General features: G+C 45.4%; 2 protein-coding genes across 5 annotated transcripts; both read right to left on the bottom strand.

Annotated features, from left to right (window-relative positions):
* Positions 1-234: 234 nt before the first annotated feature.
* On the bottom strand, positions 235-3,190 carry KCNRG (potassium channel regulator). Its single transcript, XM_030474181.1, has 2 exons — positions 2,591-3,190; positions 235-715 (listed from the first exon to the last, which is right to left on the bottom strand). The coding sequence occupies exons 1-2, from the start codon at positions 3,166-3,168 to the stop codon at positions 463-465; spliced, it is 831 nt and encodes a 276-aa protein (XP_030330041.1). The 5' UTR covers positions 3,169-3,190; the 3' UTR covers positions 235-462.
* On the bottom strand, positions 2,134-11,353 carry TRIM13 (tripartite motif containing 13). Of its 4 annotated transcripts, none has more exons than XM_030474172.1 (2): positions 10,562-10,973; positions 2,134-6,034 (listed from the first exon to the last, which is right to left on the bottom strand). In XM_030474172.1, exon 2 carries the CDS (start codon positions 6,029-6,031, stop codon positions 4,802-4,804), a length of 1,230 nt encoding a protein of 409 aa, XP_030330032.1. In that variant the 5' UTR covers positions 6,032-6,034; positions 10,562-10,973; the 3' UTR covers positions 2,134-4,801. The 4 variants fall into 4 exon arrangements, with proteins under 4 accessions (XP_030330032.1, XP_030330006.1, XP_030330026.1 ...); XM_030474146.1 differs by lacking the exon at positions 10,562-10,973 and adding an exon at positions 10,385-10,470; XM_030474166.1 differs by lacking the exon at positions 10,562-10,973 and adding an exon at positions 11,302-11,353 and having other exon boundaries at positions 2,693-6,034.
* Positions 11,354-16,297: the final 4,944 nt, after the last annotated feature.

Raw genomic sequence — 16,297 nt, 5'->3', positions numbered from 1 at the left:
GCAATATTCAGTCGTTGAGGTTTGCATTCCTCCTCCAGCCACTTCTCCAAACTGTTGGGATGACAGTTGTGTCAATCTGTTATTTCCTCATATAGTATCATGTATTTAAAATCTACTTGCAGATTAGCACAGGATATAGAAACAATTTTCTAGCAGGAACAGTTGATTTTTTGCGAGTCCTAATACAAATTTTAGCCACAGAGAAAAACAAAAACAACCTTTGAAAACGCTGGACTCTGGTCCACAAGACTCGTATTGAATCTGTGGTTCTTTTATTTAGAGTTGAAGAGGGTGGAGTAGTAAAAAGCAGGAAAGCAATTTTTTCCTTCCGAATACTAGAAAAAAAAAACAAGTTGTTTGTTTGTTCCTTCCCTCAATAGTTGCAGTTTGAAACAAGTCAAAAAAAGGCCACTGGCACTGACACACCCCTCTTCCACCTTCAACAGATTAAAAGAAAAGCCTTTATTTCCCTTTCTGCACTTGGCTTCTCTTTGCCTGTGCCACCCCAGAGCTCCCTGGGGTGTTCTTCAGCGTGAGGGCAAGGCCTGCTGGCCTCTTCACCCTTTCAAAACTGAAGCATTCCACTTTGTCTTCACCCGAGACTGTCCTGCTGCTTATGAGGCGAAATCCATCTTTGAGTAAAGTGTCAAGCAGCAGGCCTAGCACGTTTGTACCATTAATCAGCTTTCTACTATCTGGCTTTATGGAAACATACCTAAAATGAGAAAAAAAAAGGCAGTTACGACACACTTCAATGACTTCCTGAAGGATGGAATAGATCTTTTTTTAAAAACAAGCCAGGCCTCAGACGCTGCAGGTCAGCACAGTTGCATGCGTTTACAGCAACCAAGGTTCCACGTAGTTTTTTCCTCCTTTGAAGGTAATTTAAGTCTTCCCGTCATTATTAGAACAGTAATTCCCAGCTCATCCAGTTACATGTTGGGGAAGAAGCACTTCTCTTTCACCCCCACCCCAAAACTTACTTCCTTAGGAAATAGCGGTGATTGATAATCTCCACCTCATTTCATTTATGTAACGCTCTACATCATGCCACAACAGTTTTTCAGGTAGGGGTAGATGATGGAAAGGACAGTAAAGTCACATTCACCCCAACAGCATCACTTTTCATTACACAGGATCTCTCTCTACAAACAGTGACATTTATTGCAAAATTACCTTGTACAGGAGGTCTTGTGGTAACAAATATGAAAATCATTTTCACATTGCCTCAAATGATTTTACTTGATATAAAGTACAGTTTAAGAATCTATCCAGACATCGTGAGGAACAGAAGTCAGGTAAAAATACTATTACAAAATACATAAGCTGACAAGGGTGAAACTGTTCCACAGTTCAGAGGAAAGTACAACAAATTATCACAGAAAGCACAAAAAAGGCAAAAGAGTCTGTGCCACCACGAAGAATAAGTCAATAGAAATTCAGCAGGCAACATAATCAAACTGAACTTGTTTCATTACTCAAGATTCTGCAGAGGAATACTTTTACCAAGTCTAAAGAAATAAAGGAAAGAATCAAGAATATTTTCCCCTATTTAAATTGCCATAACCTACTCAACCGTTAGTCCATTCAAATGGGTAATGCATTATAAAGTTAAGGTTTGGCACATAGATGTATGTTGCTTCGCAAATGCAAAGTAGTTTTTCTTCTACTTGCTTAGCTAAAGGAAGCTAGAATATAAACTTTATTATAAATCAAAAGACTGCTGTGTTGATTCACATATGCAGATAGAATAACCTTTTTGGAAATATTTCAATAAAATTTCCATAAAATTCCAGATGTTCTAACAGCCACAGAGGACAAATTAGGTTATGTTTTCTTATACAGTAAGAACGTGTCTCCATACAATAGAGGCATCCAGCAAAAGCTTGTTTAAAAAATGTAAGTTGTCATTAGAATACAATACTGCTATCACAAAAATCACTGACATACAGTAATCTTAATAAAAACAGAACCTGGCTCTTGAATCGAAAGAAAAGCCACTGTGTAACATAGAGTTAATAATCTGCCCCTTCTCCCGCCTCCTAGTAAAAGGCTCTACAAAAGCTTTCAGCTCCCAAATTGGCATCTTAGTTCCGCTGGTGTCTCTAACCCTGTTCAGCTGTTCTCTTTTTACCCTTTTCCATATGAAAGTCTTTTGGACCATGAGCTAGTAGAGATTTTAGGCTTCCCCAGTACTTCACTTCTTATTTATTTTGTTTGCTTTGCTTGATTTTACTCTGTGTTTTTCAAGTCCTCTAGAAGGTCACTGATGCCATGGAATTCTAAAGCCTGGGAGAGCGAGTTAGAAGGAAAGGGTAGAGGGAGAAAAAGACCCAACTGAACACAAACCCAAACATCAAGATCAGCGTTTAGAAAGCTGAAGAATAGGCAAATCCATGTAGCAAATTAAACTGAGTATTTCAGAACTAGAAAAAGATAACATTAAACTAGCAGAAAGAAGGAAACATTTCTCTCAGACAGCTGTCTGATAGCTACTTTAAAATGAGCTTTACTAGCACGTAGCATGTACTTTACGAACTACAAGTCATAAAGACATCTCCATAATGAGAAGTCACACTAGGGAGAGTACCTGGCCACAAACTGGTCACCAGCAGAGTAGTCAGTACCGCACTGAAAAACCATGTCATGATGAGAAGGTCTTTCCAAAGGAAGCGGAACAAGTGGTTTCTGAGAAGGAAAAGGGCTGTTCCAGCTCTGTCCTGACTGCTGCCCCATGAACACCGTGATCTGCTCAGCTAGTGTCTCAACAGTGGCACTGCAGGAACCAAAGATCCGGAAAAAGGCCTGCATCTCTTGGAGAGAAAAACGCACTTCCAAGATCTCCAGCCTTGGCTTCAGCAAGTGTTCCTGGCTCAGGAGGTCAGCCAGAGGGTAGAGCCCATAGAATTCTGCTTCCCTCTGCAGCCTCTGATAGTCTGAGAAATCAATTGGTAAGGAGACCTGGAGAGTCCTCAAGAAGTCCATGATGTAACTAAACAAAGTTCCATCTCTGTCCACAAAAAACTCTCCATTCACCAGTTTAAATTCCCGGTCATCATCATTCAACATCCGTGCCAGCCTGGACTCAGGGAACTGCTGCAAGGTAGAAGCCCGGGTTACAAATCTCACCCCTCCCACACTCACAACTACCACCTCTCGATTACTCATTGCTTTTTCAGCCACTCACAAATTGTAACTGTCTGATCTACGTGTCTGTGACTTGATCTTTCCTAAACTGCAAGGCATCTGCAGCTGCAAGAACCATTCAGTGCTTTTACCAAGTGTTTGGAGTGAGGTGTGGAGCAGCGACAGTATTCCCAGGCAACAAAGATGTAAATATCATGTACAATAGTTTTGTTTGCAGGGTTTGGTTGCTTGGAAACTTTGATTCTTGGAATTTAATGTTTCATTTTTGAAATGAACAGCTTGCAAAGACAGTGAATTGACCGTCATAACTTATTAAACCTTGAGAGAAGCTAATGAATATCCCCAAAGTATGGCACACTTCATGTTTGTTTCGCAGAAAATTCAACTACATGTTTTCATTCTATATATTGGTGTTCATAGGACCACTGCAAAAAGAGGTTAGATGCTCTTCAAGCAATACATCTCAGTATTGTACGCTCTTAAAGAAGGGCACTTCAGAGAACTCAAGCTTACAGTTCACTTCAGATCACTGTTATCCCACAGCCAAGTTAATACACTCAGAAAATTCAACTAGCTCCTGAAACAAGGTACACAAAAATATAGTAACACTAGAAGAGCCTATATATGTTCCAATGCTAAAGCACTAACAACATCCATACTCCTGTCACTTTATGCACTCTGTTCCAAGGAATCATCCCATCATTTTTCCTGGCTTTTGGAATGACGATCTGGAGTCAAGAGAGGGACAGGAAGGAAACTGCTCTACCTGCCACCTTTGCAGGGCTAGAGCACTAGCAGCTGACCCAGGCATGCCTTTCACCACACTAAATTCAACACATTAAGGCCACTTTTTAAGAAAGTGTGGCTTCAGAGAAACATGGATTTAGTAAGACAGCTCAGTTATCCCTGCGATTTGATGTTGGAAAAGTAGACTGCAAAGTTTGTACTATCTGCAAAGCATGTACTACCTTCTAGCTTGTTCTTCTCTTACCAACCTCAACTGATTTCTCTTTACTCTAGAATTTATGCTTGTCCTGAAGATACTTTTTTGTACAGAACATGTAAACAATAACCTACAGTAATCTGAATGCACAGGATCATCACAACATTTGGTTATACAAAAAAGTACATGTATCTGTTCTAGAGAGAAGTAACATCCTCAGATAGAAAGTGGCTCCAGAACGTGAAGGATGCATGCTCTATTTTGCAGCGGCAGGGCAGTCCGCAGCCAGCCTCTCAGTACAGTGCTCTTCTCAGTCACAACTCTTCTTCCTCTTTCCCAACCACCTCCCATTTAGGAAAAAACAGTAAGTGTTTTTAACTGTGACCTCTGAGGAAGTGACATTTTTTATCTTATTCTACAATTAACATTAAACTACATACACACTTTTGCCCTATATTTTGGTAAGAAGAATGATTTACAGTGAATAATATTCCCATAATCACCACTAAAAGAAGAATCCAAAACAATGTGTTTTTCAAAGCTCCATTTCATCTTCCAGTTTATCAGCACTCAAACTGTGTGAATAGCATGAATGTTTTGGAAACATTTTGAATCTTGGAATGTTTTCACTGGAAGTCTTGAAAACCCAATTAATCTTGAGAAGTTCTATGTTTTCTTCACCAGATTTCTCTTACTTCTTCTATTCCTACTTCACAACAGTTTATACTTGCACACAAACTGTGCAACATTATCCAGTACAACCAATGTATAGTTTTTACACTTTTCTCTTAGAAGTGAAGCTCCATCTGTCATCTGTTCCCAGTAAAAGACTGCGTGATCTGCTATCTCCACCGTATCTGCCAAATAGGACAAGTTAATTGCAAAGAATTGAGATCTCCAGCACTGGAGATTGTCAACAACTGACTCCACAAAGGACATCCTGGTGACAGCAAGAATAAGCAAGCAAATAAGAGAATTCACTACAAATCTGCGCGAAAAGACTGAGGGAATCTTGAATTTAAGAGTGTTGTTTTCCTGAGGCAAGGAAAGTTTGTCCACATCAACTAGCTTTATGCCATTCCACTGGCTGGTATCAAAGCTCTTCATTGTAGGGCTGATGTCCACACTGGAACAAGGTAAAGGAGTTTCTTTGAGCACCTTGATTTTTTCCCTGAACTCCTGCATCTGCTGCAGAAATATAATAGGCTCAGACACATCTTTGAAGGCCTCTGCAATGTTAAAAGCCATCCGCTGCTCCTGCAGAATGGTGTTCAGTTTATTGATTTCCGGGTCGTAGGCCTGCATCACTGCAAGCTTCATGGTCTCAAAGTCAGAGAGAATCTCATTACGCTTCTGCTCCAGCGTGTGCTGCAGCTTCTCAAAGAACTCTTTCACTTTGTCAGAATCTTTGGTCAGCATCTGCAGAGCTTTCCTCTTACTGGTTTCTAAGGTATCCAGCCGCGAGAGGGCATCTCCACAACGCCACGTTTCAAAGCCCTGAAAGAGGGTTTCAAAGGCCCGCTTCTCCTGGGAATAAGCTTCTTCAATAGAACAGAAAACGTGCTTTGTATGGTCACCACGGGTGGCACAAACCCCACAGATCAGCTGCATGTCTGTCCGGCAGAAGATGTTAAGGGGTTGCCCGCTGTGCACTTTGCACACGGGCATTTTCGGAGTTACTTTGATTTTGTTGTACTTCTCCACGATACCTTTCAGGGAGTAGTTGACTTGCAAACTGTTGATGCCAGTAACAGGAGTTTCCTTCCTGCACGTGGGGCACTTGAAAGGGGATGGTCTCCAAAGCACATTCCGCACATTTCCCTCAAGAATACCTTCCAGACACTTTCTGCAGAAATTGTGGGAGCAGGGCAGGACACGAGGATCATCGAACAGGCTACAGCAAATGGGACAGGTGAGATCTTCCTCTAGGAGCTCCATCATATCCTAGGAAAGAGAAGAAAGATGGTAACAGGAACTTAGGGAATTTCTCCTCTAGGGAAACCATGCAAAACCCAATCTCCATCTGAGACACAGCTCAGTGAGAAAAGGATCTACTTTTTTCTCCAGTACCCCTAAGACAGAGCCTCAGCTGGGGTCTGCAGCCAGCCCAGTTAGCTGGCCACCAGATGGCAGGCACAAGAACAGCTCGTGCTCAGGCAGAACCATTTCTGGACTCCCAACTAGAAACGCTGGAAAAAAAAGGCTTGCCAAACCCAGCAAGGACTCTGAATGAAAATAGCTCATGTATTCATAACAACAGTTCAAGACTTACGTCTTTCCTCACTGATGCAATACACAGAAACCGGATTTTCACAGAAGATACCCAGCCAACACGCCTTGCTAAGATTTGGTTACACTTTACTTGCTCAACTCCTCCAAGGCTTACAGTTTCAAACCCCATGCACGATTACTGTAAGAAGGCAACATTAAAAGTGTCTGAAAAAGCCCAGCTTGAGAATTTCTTCAGCTACAGAATATGTGACGTGGTTCTGTGTTCTACCTGCAAAGCCAAAGGCGAGTCACCACGCACTTAAAAAGTTAGCTTTCCTCTTGCTCCTGCAATATACTTAAATAACCAAGTGAACATGGTTATTCAGGCTATTCAGCCAAAAGTTAAAATACTTCCAAGATCAGCTGCCCATAATCACTGATAATTCATCAGGAAACAAAGCTGTTCACCATTTTTGCTCGTCTGCAATCTCTATTTCCAATTCCATTCTCAAGGCATTCACACCTCAGCAATTTCTTTCTGTGGACAGGACCTACGGGAAGAGGATTTATCATGTAATTCTTTCTACTGGAAAATCTCAGTGAAGGGACCCAGTGCCTTACCCTTACAGTGCCTATAACCAAAGCCAAGTGCTCAGTGGCAGACACCTTATAACTTCCAGCACACTGTAAGAAAACAAATAGCTAATAAAGACCGAAATGGGTGACAATTTATATTAGCCAGAACTCTCAAATACTTAGTTTCAAGCTATAATTAGAAAGATGCTTCCCTTGCACAAATTATTTCCATATTACACAATATGTAGTCATATATATGTAATACAGATATGTAATAAAATTCCTTTTATAAATTGAAAAGTGTATCACAAAAAAAGAGCATCAAAGTACTGCTGTGACAGCAAGGCATATGAATGAGCTCTTTTAACTAGTTTTGATGTTACTACTAAGGTTTCTGTCTCCTCAAAGAAATATGAAGTGGAAAACATGGGAGCCAAGAGGAGAGCTGCAAGAGAAGATCCATGCTTGTACATGCACAGTACTTGCAAGTATTGTGTACAGTTCTCGTGTTCCCAACACTAAGAAGGACATGGAACTGTTGGAGCAAGTCCAGAGGAAGTCCATGAGGATACGGAGGCTGGAGCACCTCCCGTATGAAGACAGGCTGAGAAAGCTGGGGCTGTTCAGCCTGGAGAAGAGACGCTGCATGGAAACCTCAGAGCAGCCTTCCAGTATCTGAAGGGGGCCTACAAGGATGCTGGAGAGGGACTCTTCATCAGGGACTGTAGTGACAGGACAAGGGGTAATGGGTTCAAACTGAAACAGGGGAAGTTCAGGTTAAATATAAGGACGAAGTTCTTTACTACGAGAGTGGTGAGGCACTGAACAGGCTGCCCAAAGAAGTGGTAAATGCTCCATCCCTGGCAGTGTTCAAGGCCAGGCTGAATGGAGCCTTGGGCGACATGATCTAGTGGAGGCATCCCTGCCCATGGCAGGGGGGTTGGAACTAGATGATCTTAAGGTCCTTTCCAACCCGAACCATTCTATGCTGCACAGGAGAAGAATAAAATCAATACCAGTGATCCAAGGAAAGATCACTCCAGGGAAGAAAAGCAAGGTCAGTTCTGAGTTTCTTTTACAAGAGGACCCATACAGTCACAGTGAGACTTCTCAGTAAAAGCCATTCTCAAGAGGTGTAAGCAAACCTCACATGCATTTCCAGTGATGAGGAGGAGGTATTTCTTTGTTGGAATAAGGAGAGTTTGAAAAAGTTGCCAGCTTTTCTACTCAACCTCAGGACTAAGGTCATCGGGCAGAAGAAGCCCAAAGAACCATTACAGCTAGGGACAAAGCCCCAGAGAAAAGCTCTAAGGACCCCATTTACTACCTAAGGTTTCCTCTAAGACCACAGATCCCATTCAATAAGTTCATTTTCTGTGAGAGCGTGATTTTGAAGCACCTCTCAACACCAGAATAAGCAATGCTTCTCTTCCATCCTCTTACTACTGCTAAATAGGAGGGGATGATGAGAAGACTATGATTTTGCCCTATACTCTTGAGTCTTCCTCTTCATAAATAGCACTTTCTTTCCCACTTGTACTGCCAGCATTCAGCCATGGTAGCAGCACAGAGATTGGTTTGGCTTGTGTTAAGAGGGTAGTAACTACAAATGTCAGTTATTAAAATGTCAGTTCTCCATCTTATAGTAAATGGAAATCCACATTGCAGAAAACATTTGCTCTGCTCCACCTCCTTTAGCAGGAAGGATTTTACTTCTTAGTTAGGGAGCTGGAAAAGCAGCTCTGCATGCCTGACAGTGAGGACTGCAAACCACTGCAGAAAATGCTTACTACAACACGCTCCAGTAAAATTGCCGGACAAACACTGAAGACTTTCATGCTCCTAAAAATATAAAAAAAGATACACAAAAAGGTTTCAGGATCCAAATAAAACTGTCCTGTTTCATTCCAACCCCACTTATCCCATTAAATAATTATGCTTTATAAATATAACTGAACTTCAAAACCATTATATGACATCATTAAAACCCTCGGATTTTAAAAAAGGAAATGGGCAAGTCTACTAGGTTGGATTTTTCTTTCCCCCTCTTACAACACCACTAACACCAAACCAACAATACTGAAAACTTGTATGACTGGTTGGGGCAGCTGAACTTCCGTCTTCGTTAGGACATTAATTTCAGAGAGTAAGTTGCCTGTGGATTGAAACATCCCTTTGTATTAGCAACCTGGTATTTGTGTGAGGAACCACAGCAACATTTCAACTTCTCCACTGGGAGTTTCTCTGTGTAACTTCTGATCCAGGTTTGGATGGCCCTGGAATTCTCCACATGTAGCACATGGCCCAAAAGGCACAGCTTTTTTTTCCTTCACCTGAGCTACATAAACTCTCTAGGTACAAACTCAGCAGATGTCACCACCTCAGACAGAGCGACTTGCACAGTTTATCATTAGGAAGATGAATAGCCAAAGAAATCAAAACATAAATGGAAAAATAACCACAGTAGCTTTTTCCCACACTCCAGAGGAACACTCATAGACATTCATATTGCGTGCTTCTCAGCACAGACGTTGGGTTTATTAGCTAGAAGCAGGATGAAAGCAAAACCAAAATTTCACCAACCTTCAAACAAAACAAAAAGGTAGCTCTTGAATTATGAGCTTCCTACAGTGTGTTCTAAATAAAACTTGACCATGTCAGGCTGCATTTCCACAAGCAATTGAGCTAGTCAGGAGAATTCTTGTCTCCCTTCCTTTGCAAGGACCCCGGTCCTTGTCAGGCCTTCTACAAGCGGTTTCCCCAGCTTTCTGTCAGATTGGTCTGTTGAATCAGCCCTGAAAAAGGTCTTGCACAGACAAGGTAGGAGGAATGGTGATGGGAGCTCCTCCTTCCAGCAGCAACAATCTTAACCAGCATCAGGAGGACCTACAACCTAATGGAGGGCCAGTGTAGACACTTGAAGCATGGAACTATTGACCCCTGGGTGCAGTGGGTATCCAGACGGACAAAGAGCTGAGGAAAGTGGCCATGCTTTAAACCATTGCCAAAGCTTTTTCCAGCAGAACCAGGTGGCTCAAACACGTCCAGCCTTCAGAACGCTAGAAAGGCCTGGAGGAACAAGCAACCCTGGTTCAGAGCGGCTGCAGCCCCAAGCATACCGTGTCCTCCACAGGGTCTGACATCATGCCGACCGAGCAGCGCCAACGTACGCTCCCGCGCTCGCTCCCTCGTCCCCAGGCAGGAATTCTCTCCCTGCTCGCGGCTACAGCCCTGCTCCTCCGGGATCCCCGACACGCGCCTGGAGCACTATGCCGCTCCCGGCCCCGCTCCCGGGGTCACAGCCGCCCCGCCGGGCACCGCTGCTCGGGGAAGGGCCCTCCCCGCAAGGCACAGAACGGCCGAGGCGGGAGCAGCGCTGCCGCCCCAAACAACGGCCGCGCCGGCTCCCGCCGACCGCACAATGGCGCGGCCTTCACCCGCCCGGCCGCGCCTGCTCCTCCTGCCGCCCGGGCGCGGGCCGCACCGCCGCCGGCACCCGCTACTCACCATGCCGGGCCGGGGGTCGCGGAGAAGCCGGGGCAGGCGGAGAGCGCGAGCAGCCGCCGCACCCGCTCCGCGCCGCGTCCAGAACGGCCCCCGCGCCGGGCCCCAGCCCGCCGCTCCCGCCTCCCGCCAACCCGCCCGGCCCGGCCCAGCGCGGCGCGGCCCGGCGCCCCCTCTCACCGCGGCGGGCGATGCCGAGGGCCGGCACCCGCTGTCCGCCCGGCCGCACGCCTCTCCTCGCCGCCGCTCGGCACGGAACGGGTGGGCAGGCCTCGGCCCCGGCCTCTGCAGAAGCGATCGGTGATTCGGGAGCTGCTGCCCGCAGCCCCGGACCGGCTGCGCCCACCCACCTTGGCCAGCGGCCGCCGATCCGGCCCCGGGGCAGGCGCTGCGGCGGCGGCTCTTCCTCCTCCGCTCGCCGGCGAGAGGCAAGGAAAGCCTCCGCGGCTGCCCGGAGGGAGGAAGGCAGGGAGGAACGGGCGGCCTGGCGGGCAGGCGGTGGATGCCGCTTGCCTCAGCCGGTGGCCAGGCTGCCTGTGCTTCCGCCGAGATATTGGTGGGGTTCTGTTGTTTATTAACCCCGCTAAATCAAACTTGGGGCTATAGCTCCCCAGCTCGCGTTGCGCAGCCTAAGGAGGAGCGCTGCTGGGTGGCGACCGGCCGAGCATCTTCCACCTCCTGAAAGCACTCATTAAAAAATTAACATAATTTTAGCCAGGTATCCTTATGTGCTTCATAAAAGGATGGAGACACATTCCTGTTTGCTTTAACACACTGGCTGTACCATTTCCTACCAGTGAATCCGTTGGAGAGTACCACGGCCTGTCAAACCTGGGCAGGTCTCCTGCAGTAACACAGGCTAGTCCCAGGGAGATGAGCACGGGGGATCCCACATCTGCCTGGAAGGACCCTCAGCTTACCAGACTGTGAAACCGCAGCTGGAAGTGCTGAGACAGCAGAGGATCTTTGTGATTTGTGTCTTTTTTGCAGTCCTCCTGTTCTCAGTCAACAAGTGTCACATCAAAGCCAAACCGAACTTCCCAGTTAGACTTTGTGAAACACTACATCGAAAGCTGTTCCCAAATGCACGTACTCCGCCTCCTGCACCCCTGTCACTCCCCTACTCTTCACTCACCCACTGCAGTCACATCACTCATCGGCACGGTAGAGTCTGTTCGCATTCAGGACTACCCACACAAGTAATATCACAGGCTAGACTGTATTTCTCTCAGACGGAGTTCCCTCATGCAGCTGACATCGTTCTGCCAATTGTTTAGGGATCTGGAATTTTAAACCCATTCAATAACACGCCAAAGCTGTGGTTCCCCAGTTTTCTGCAGCCAGAAGAGGAAGAACTCTCCTCTTCCTCGCCTTCCCTCCTGGTGCCTGGCCTGCCCTCCCAGCTGAGCTTAACAGAAACAGGTGGATCAAAGACACGTATTTTTGAAAATCCCCTTCAGAGTGCTCACGCACTGGGGTATTTCATCCATCATCCACCATCCACCGGAAAGCAGCCCTGGAAGGCAGAGCTGCCACATAAAAGCAACCAAGACCTTCAGGTGCTCTTCAGCATCCTGCTTGTTTCTTCTAATTGTCCATCATCTTCTTTGTCCATCTGTCCATCATCAAGTCATCTGAGTTTCTGAAAAGTGATAGCTTAATCCACTCCTCCGCTACCCAAACCATGTTCAAGTGATATCCCAGTGCTTGTACTTCACGTTTTCCAAGTACCCCTTATCTACATTTTCCCAACAGCCATTTTTATATCAAGAACTTCCTGATTCTACTAATCTTTGTAATTTTATGGTTAAAGACATCATCAACAATACGGCATTTTAGATTCCTCACTCGTTACTAAGTTCATACATTTCTCATATAACCTTTTTCCTGATGTATTTTTAGAGTACATTTTATTCACCACTAATTCTTTGCGCTGGTCCTACTCTGTCCCCTTATAAAAGAAGAGGAGCCGTGTGGGCATGATTGGACACCTGCCCACCTGTGATACCTCCTCTTCATTTGAAGATGTTCTAGTCCCTCCTTGTCTGGGCTTCCTTCTTTCAAAAGATGAACGCCTAAACTTGGGCAAACACAGCATGGAATTTCTGGTTTTAGCGCACGAAGACGGTGCCCAGCCAGCGCCGTGCTTAAGTGTACCATGGCTGTCCTGAGCACGTCAAATGTAATTTGGGCATTTTACCACTATCTGACCACTAGAATTGCACATAATCACCTGTTTCACACACACATGAGTCCATCTTTCTATACTCTTTTTAACCAGTTGTTGTTTATAGAGGTTTTTTGATAGCAGCTTGCTTATGAGCTTGTATTCCCACAACTCAGAGCACAATGTCTTCCCAAAGCAGCATCAGGGCCATTTGTTGATGCTCCAGAGAAATGTTCTGGCTGATGAAAAAGAGCATTAGTAGAGCTGTGTCAATATTTCCCTACCTAATAAGGAAACAAACCCAAGGGAAATCAAGGCTCAAAGGAGAGGCCTGCTTGGAGGGAAGTGTTAGGACAGATGTCACCCATGGGTGGGTTGAAAATACAGAGGGAGGAGTGTGGAAGGAATTATAAACCAGTGGCAACTTACAGCTTTATGAGAAAAACACCACATTTGTTGTAAGACAAAGGGATAGTGCCTATTGTCCCTGTAAACTGCAGAGAGAACCCAGATTGTGGCTCTTCTACCAAGCATTACAACAGGGATTTCTGAGGCTGAAGCTGTGCACTGCGTTCAGTCAGCGGCCTCAGGGCCGGCTGCTGCTGCCCTTCCTGCTTGTACCAGCTCTGCAGCCTCGGCAGATGTGTTACTGAGCTGATTCACCCGCTATGCCAGCGGAACACTACTCCCTTTTCTTCGCCAGGGTGAGCTTTCTGCTGATTCAGTGGGTTACACCAGTTCAGAAAATCACCAGGTCTAAAATGAGAGGAGTGAGGAAAAGAGGAACAAGATTTTTCCCTTTCTGTGGAAGCAAGCCATTAAAGTGACTCAAGCTGTAACAGGTAATTTTACCCTGAGAGGGAGATTCATGGGGGTTAAGCCAAGCTGAGACTGTGCTATTGGCAAAAGAGATCATTCCATCCTTTTCCCTTCCCTTAGTCATGCTTTCCTGATGCCTTCTCTCTGCTGGCTCCAACATTCATGCGGCCACATGTTAAGCTAGATCCGCTTGCCAACAGAGCTGAAAGCTAATCCAGTTTAAAAACAAAAGAAAAGTTTTCAGTGGGATCAATTTTGGCAGCCAGCTGATCCCGCAGCCGAGCAAACACCAGTGCCAGGACGAGCCAGCGAGAGGGCCTGTTTCGGTGGCCGCCGGCACACACATCAGCATAAAACACAAGTGCCCCCACAGGCCATACTTTCACAACTGCTTCCAGCCAGCTATTGCTGGTGCTGCTGCCAAAAGTAACACAGCCTTGCCCTTCGGCCACACCAGCTGCTCATTCCAGGCCCCAGGCACCCCCTGTGCTGTGCTGGAGATGTCTAACACAAAACTGATGATAAATGTAGATGGAGTTAAAAGCAACTTTTTTGTGCTTTTTGTTTTTTCTCCTCCCAGGTTTGTATTCCCCATCAGTAAGGCTTCTCTGAAGCCATGCTACCAAAGACCTGTCAGACTGTAATTGTCTCCTAGAGTGAAACACCAAGGAAAAGAGATGAGTTGGGGACATTTTCCAGTCTTATCCTTGGCTGCAAGTCTGCCTTTTACTTCCCACTGAAGGAGGTTAAGGCTTCACATCCCATTGCAGAGTTGTCAAGAGCACACTCCTGTATAGTGACTACATAAAATCAGAATCATAGAATGGTTTGGGTTGGAAGGGGCCTTTAATGGTCACCAGCTCCAACCCACCTGCAATGAGCATGAGCATCTTCAACTTGATCATGCTTGAAGCATGCTGCTTTATTCAGCTGTGCTGGTGTGAGCCTACCCTCAAACGGAGAGGGACAATCAGACATGTATGATGCAGTTGCTGTGAGGACCTAAATACAGACATAAACCTGCAAGAACTCTGATGCAGCTAGCAGCTTGGTAAGAAGACACTGTAAGATAACACAAATAAAGAAACTATTCAAAACAGCTGTGTATCAAACACCTTACTCATGTACAAATATTTCACAACTGTATCATATCTGACCACATTTCTTTTCAACAGATACATCTGGACTATATTAGACACTCCAAACGAGGGATCAGAGAAAACAGTTTCTTGTTATTGTTCCATAAAAGCTACTTTTAATATGCATTGTAGAATTAGCAGGCATTAAAAATCCATGAGGGTAATCAGCGATGGAAATGAGCAACTGCTGTTTCGAGGTCTGAATTTCAGAGACTGTGTTGATACCTGCAGGGTCCCCGGTGACTATTTTAGCAGTACTGGAAAGCTCTGTAGTTTCAGGTACAGAACTTTGACCCACACAGTTGACTAATATTCAGCACTTTGCCAGATTTTCACAGGAGGAGTGGGAGCGGGGATCGATGATGAATTCAGTTAGCTCCTTAGCGTAATCCTATTTATTTACAAAGAATGTACAGCCACGTCCCGTTTCCTTGCACGCAGAGGAAGCAAATGGGAGGGAGTGCTGCGCGGCAGTCCAAGTTTGCTGCTCTAGCCAGGATGCCTGCCCAGAAGAAGCTGTCCCTTGGCTTTTTCTCAGGGCCATACACCACTGCTTCTCCCACTGTCTGCTGGCTCTGGCGTGGTGTTTCCGGCCCCGGACATGCACACAGGCAAACACAGCTGCAACCAATCTGTGCTCTTGCTGCCGCGTCCGCGAGCAGTCCCTCGAGAAACGGCTCTGACTTTCCCCAAATTAGTGCTTGCTCATACGAGTCCGCTCATCCCAGCGCTTGGCCACGCAGCCCTCTGCCGTGGGCAGCGGTTTCCAGTCTTCAGCAGTCTTACGCCATAAAAGAATTGAATTGCTCCTTCCTGAACAAAGCACGGCCAGCGCGCCTGTCAGGTTTAATGAGGTTTGTGATTGCCTGGAGATCAAAGCTCTGCTCCGGTGGGTTTTGCTTAGATTGCATAAAGAGGAAAGGAGCAGTGACCTCCAAAGTAAATAGAACAACGAAGAACAAAATTAATTTTCATATACAATTTCTTCTATGATTTGGCAAGCGTCAGATTAGCTGTATAAACCAGAAGACTTCCTACAGAACATTAATCCTCACAAGAACACATTATAATGAAGATTTCAAAAGTACAAACACAACCTGTTTTTCATCTGAGACCTTGTCTGTATCATCTTCCAAACCACAGGCCTGACCCTGGGAGTGGAAGGACTGCTTTCAATAAACAAACCTGGATTTTCCAGTCCTGCACCATCATTTACTTCTGTGCAAGCTGCATGGAGATGTTCCTAAAGCCATTCCAGCATATTTAATCACTATTTTTTTCACTGGTTTGCACAGGTGTAAGTGCCTCTGCAAAGCCTGTGGCAGCGGAGAAGCAAGTCCCAGAGGTTTTCACTCACAGGATGAAGAGGAATTATTTTTCTGAGAACTGGTTCATTGTGTTGTATTACACATTAAAACAATGGGTGAGAGTTTCCCTCTCTCCCACAAATTTGGCGGTATCTGGGAACCTTTCTGGAACACACTCGTCTGCAACCAGTAGATCTACTTTGCGGGGCTAATGAGAGACAGTTGTATTTTCTGAATGAAGCTCTGAGCTAGAGAACAACACAAGTCAATGACCACCATTTTCTTTCAGCAGGACCTCCATATACGCCTGCATTTGTGAAATGGATGGGACCGGTCATTTTCCTGTTCTTCTAACATGGTTCCCAGACAAAATGTCTCTGCTGCTACTGTTCAAGGAAATAAAGTTAAAACCCTGTGAGCAACAAACATGTTTAGGCATGCTGAGTATAATTTTGCTTCCAGTGTGGGAGGGTCCTAAATACTT

The sequence above is a fragment of the Strigops habroptila genome, chromosome 2 (genome assembly GCF_004027225.2).
Source record: "Strigops habroptila isolate Jane chromosome 2, bStrHab1.2.pri, whole genome shotgun sequence".
NCBI classification, from domain to species: domain Eukaryota; kingdom Metazoa; phylum Chordata; class Aves; order Psittaciformes; family Psittacidae; genus Strigops; species Strigops habroptila.
Note: the sequence above shows the minus strand (reverse complement) of the source record. Positions and strands in the feature narration are given on the sequence as shown.

Coding starts and splice junctions, on each gene's coding strand:
- KCNRG (XM_030474181.1), bottom strand. CDS start 3,168: ATGAGTAATCGAGAGGTGGTAGTTGTGAGTGTGGGAGGGGTGAGATTT. Junction 716..2,590: donor GGTGACCAGTTTGTGGCCAG/GTACTCTCCCTA, acceptor TTCTCATTTTAG/GTATGTTTCCATAAAGCCAG.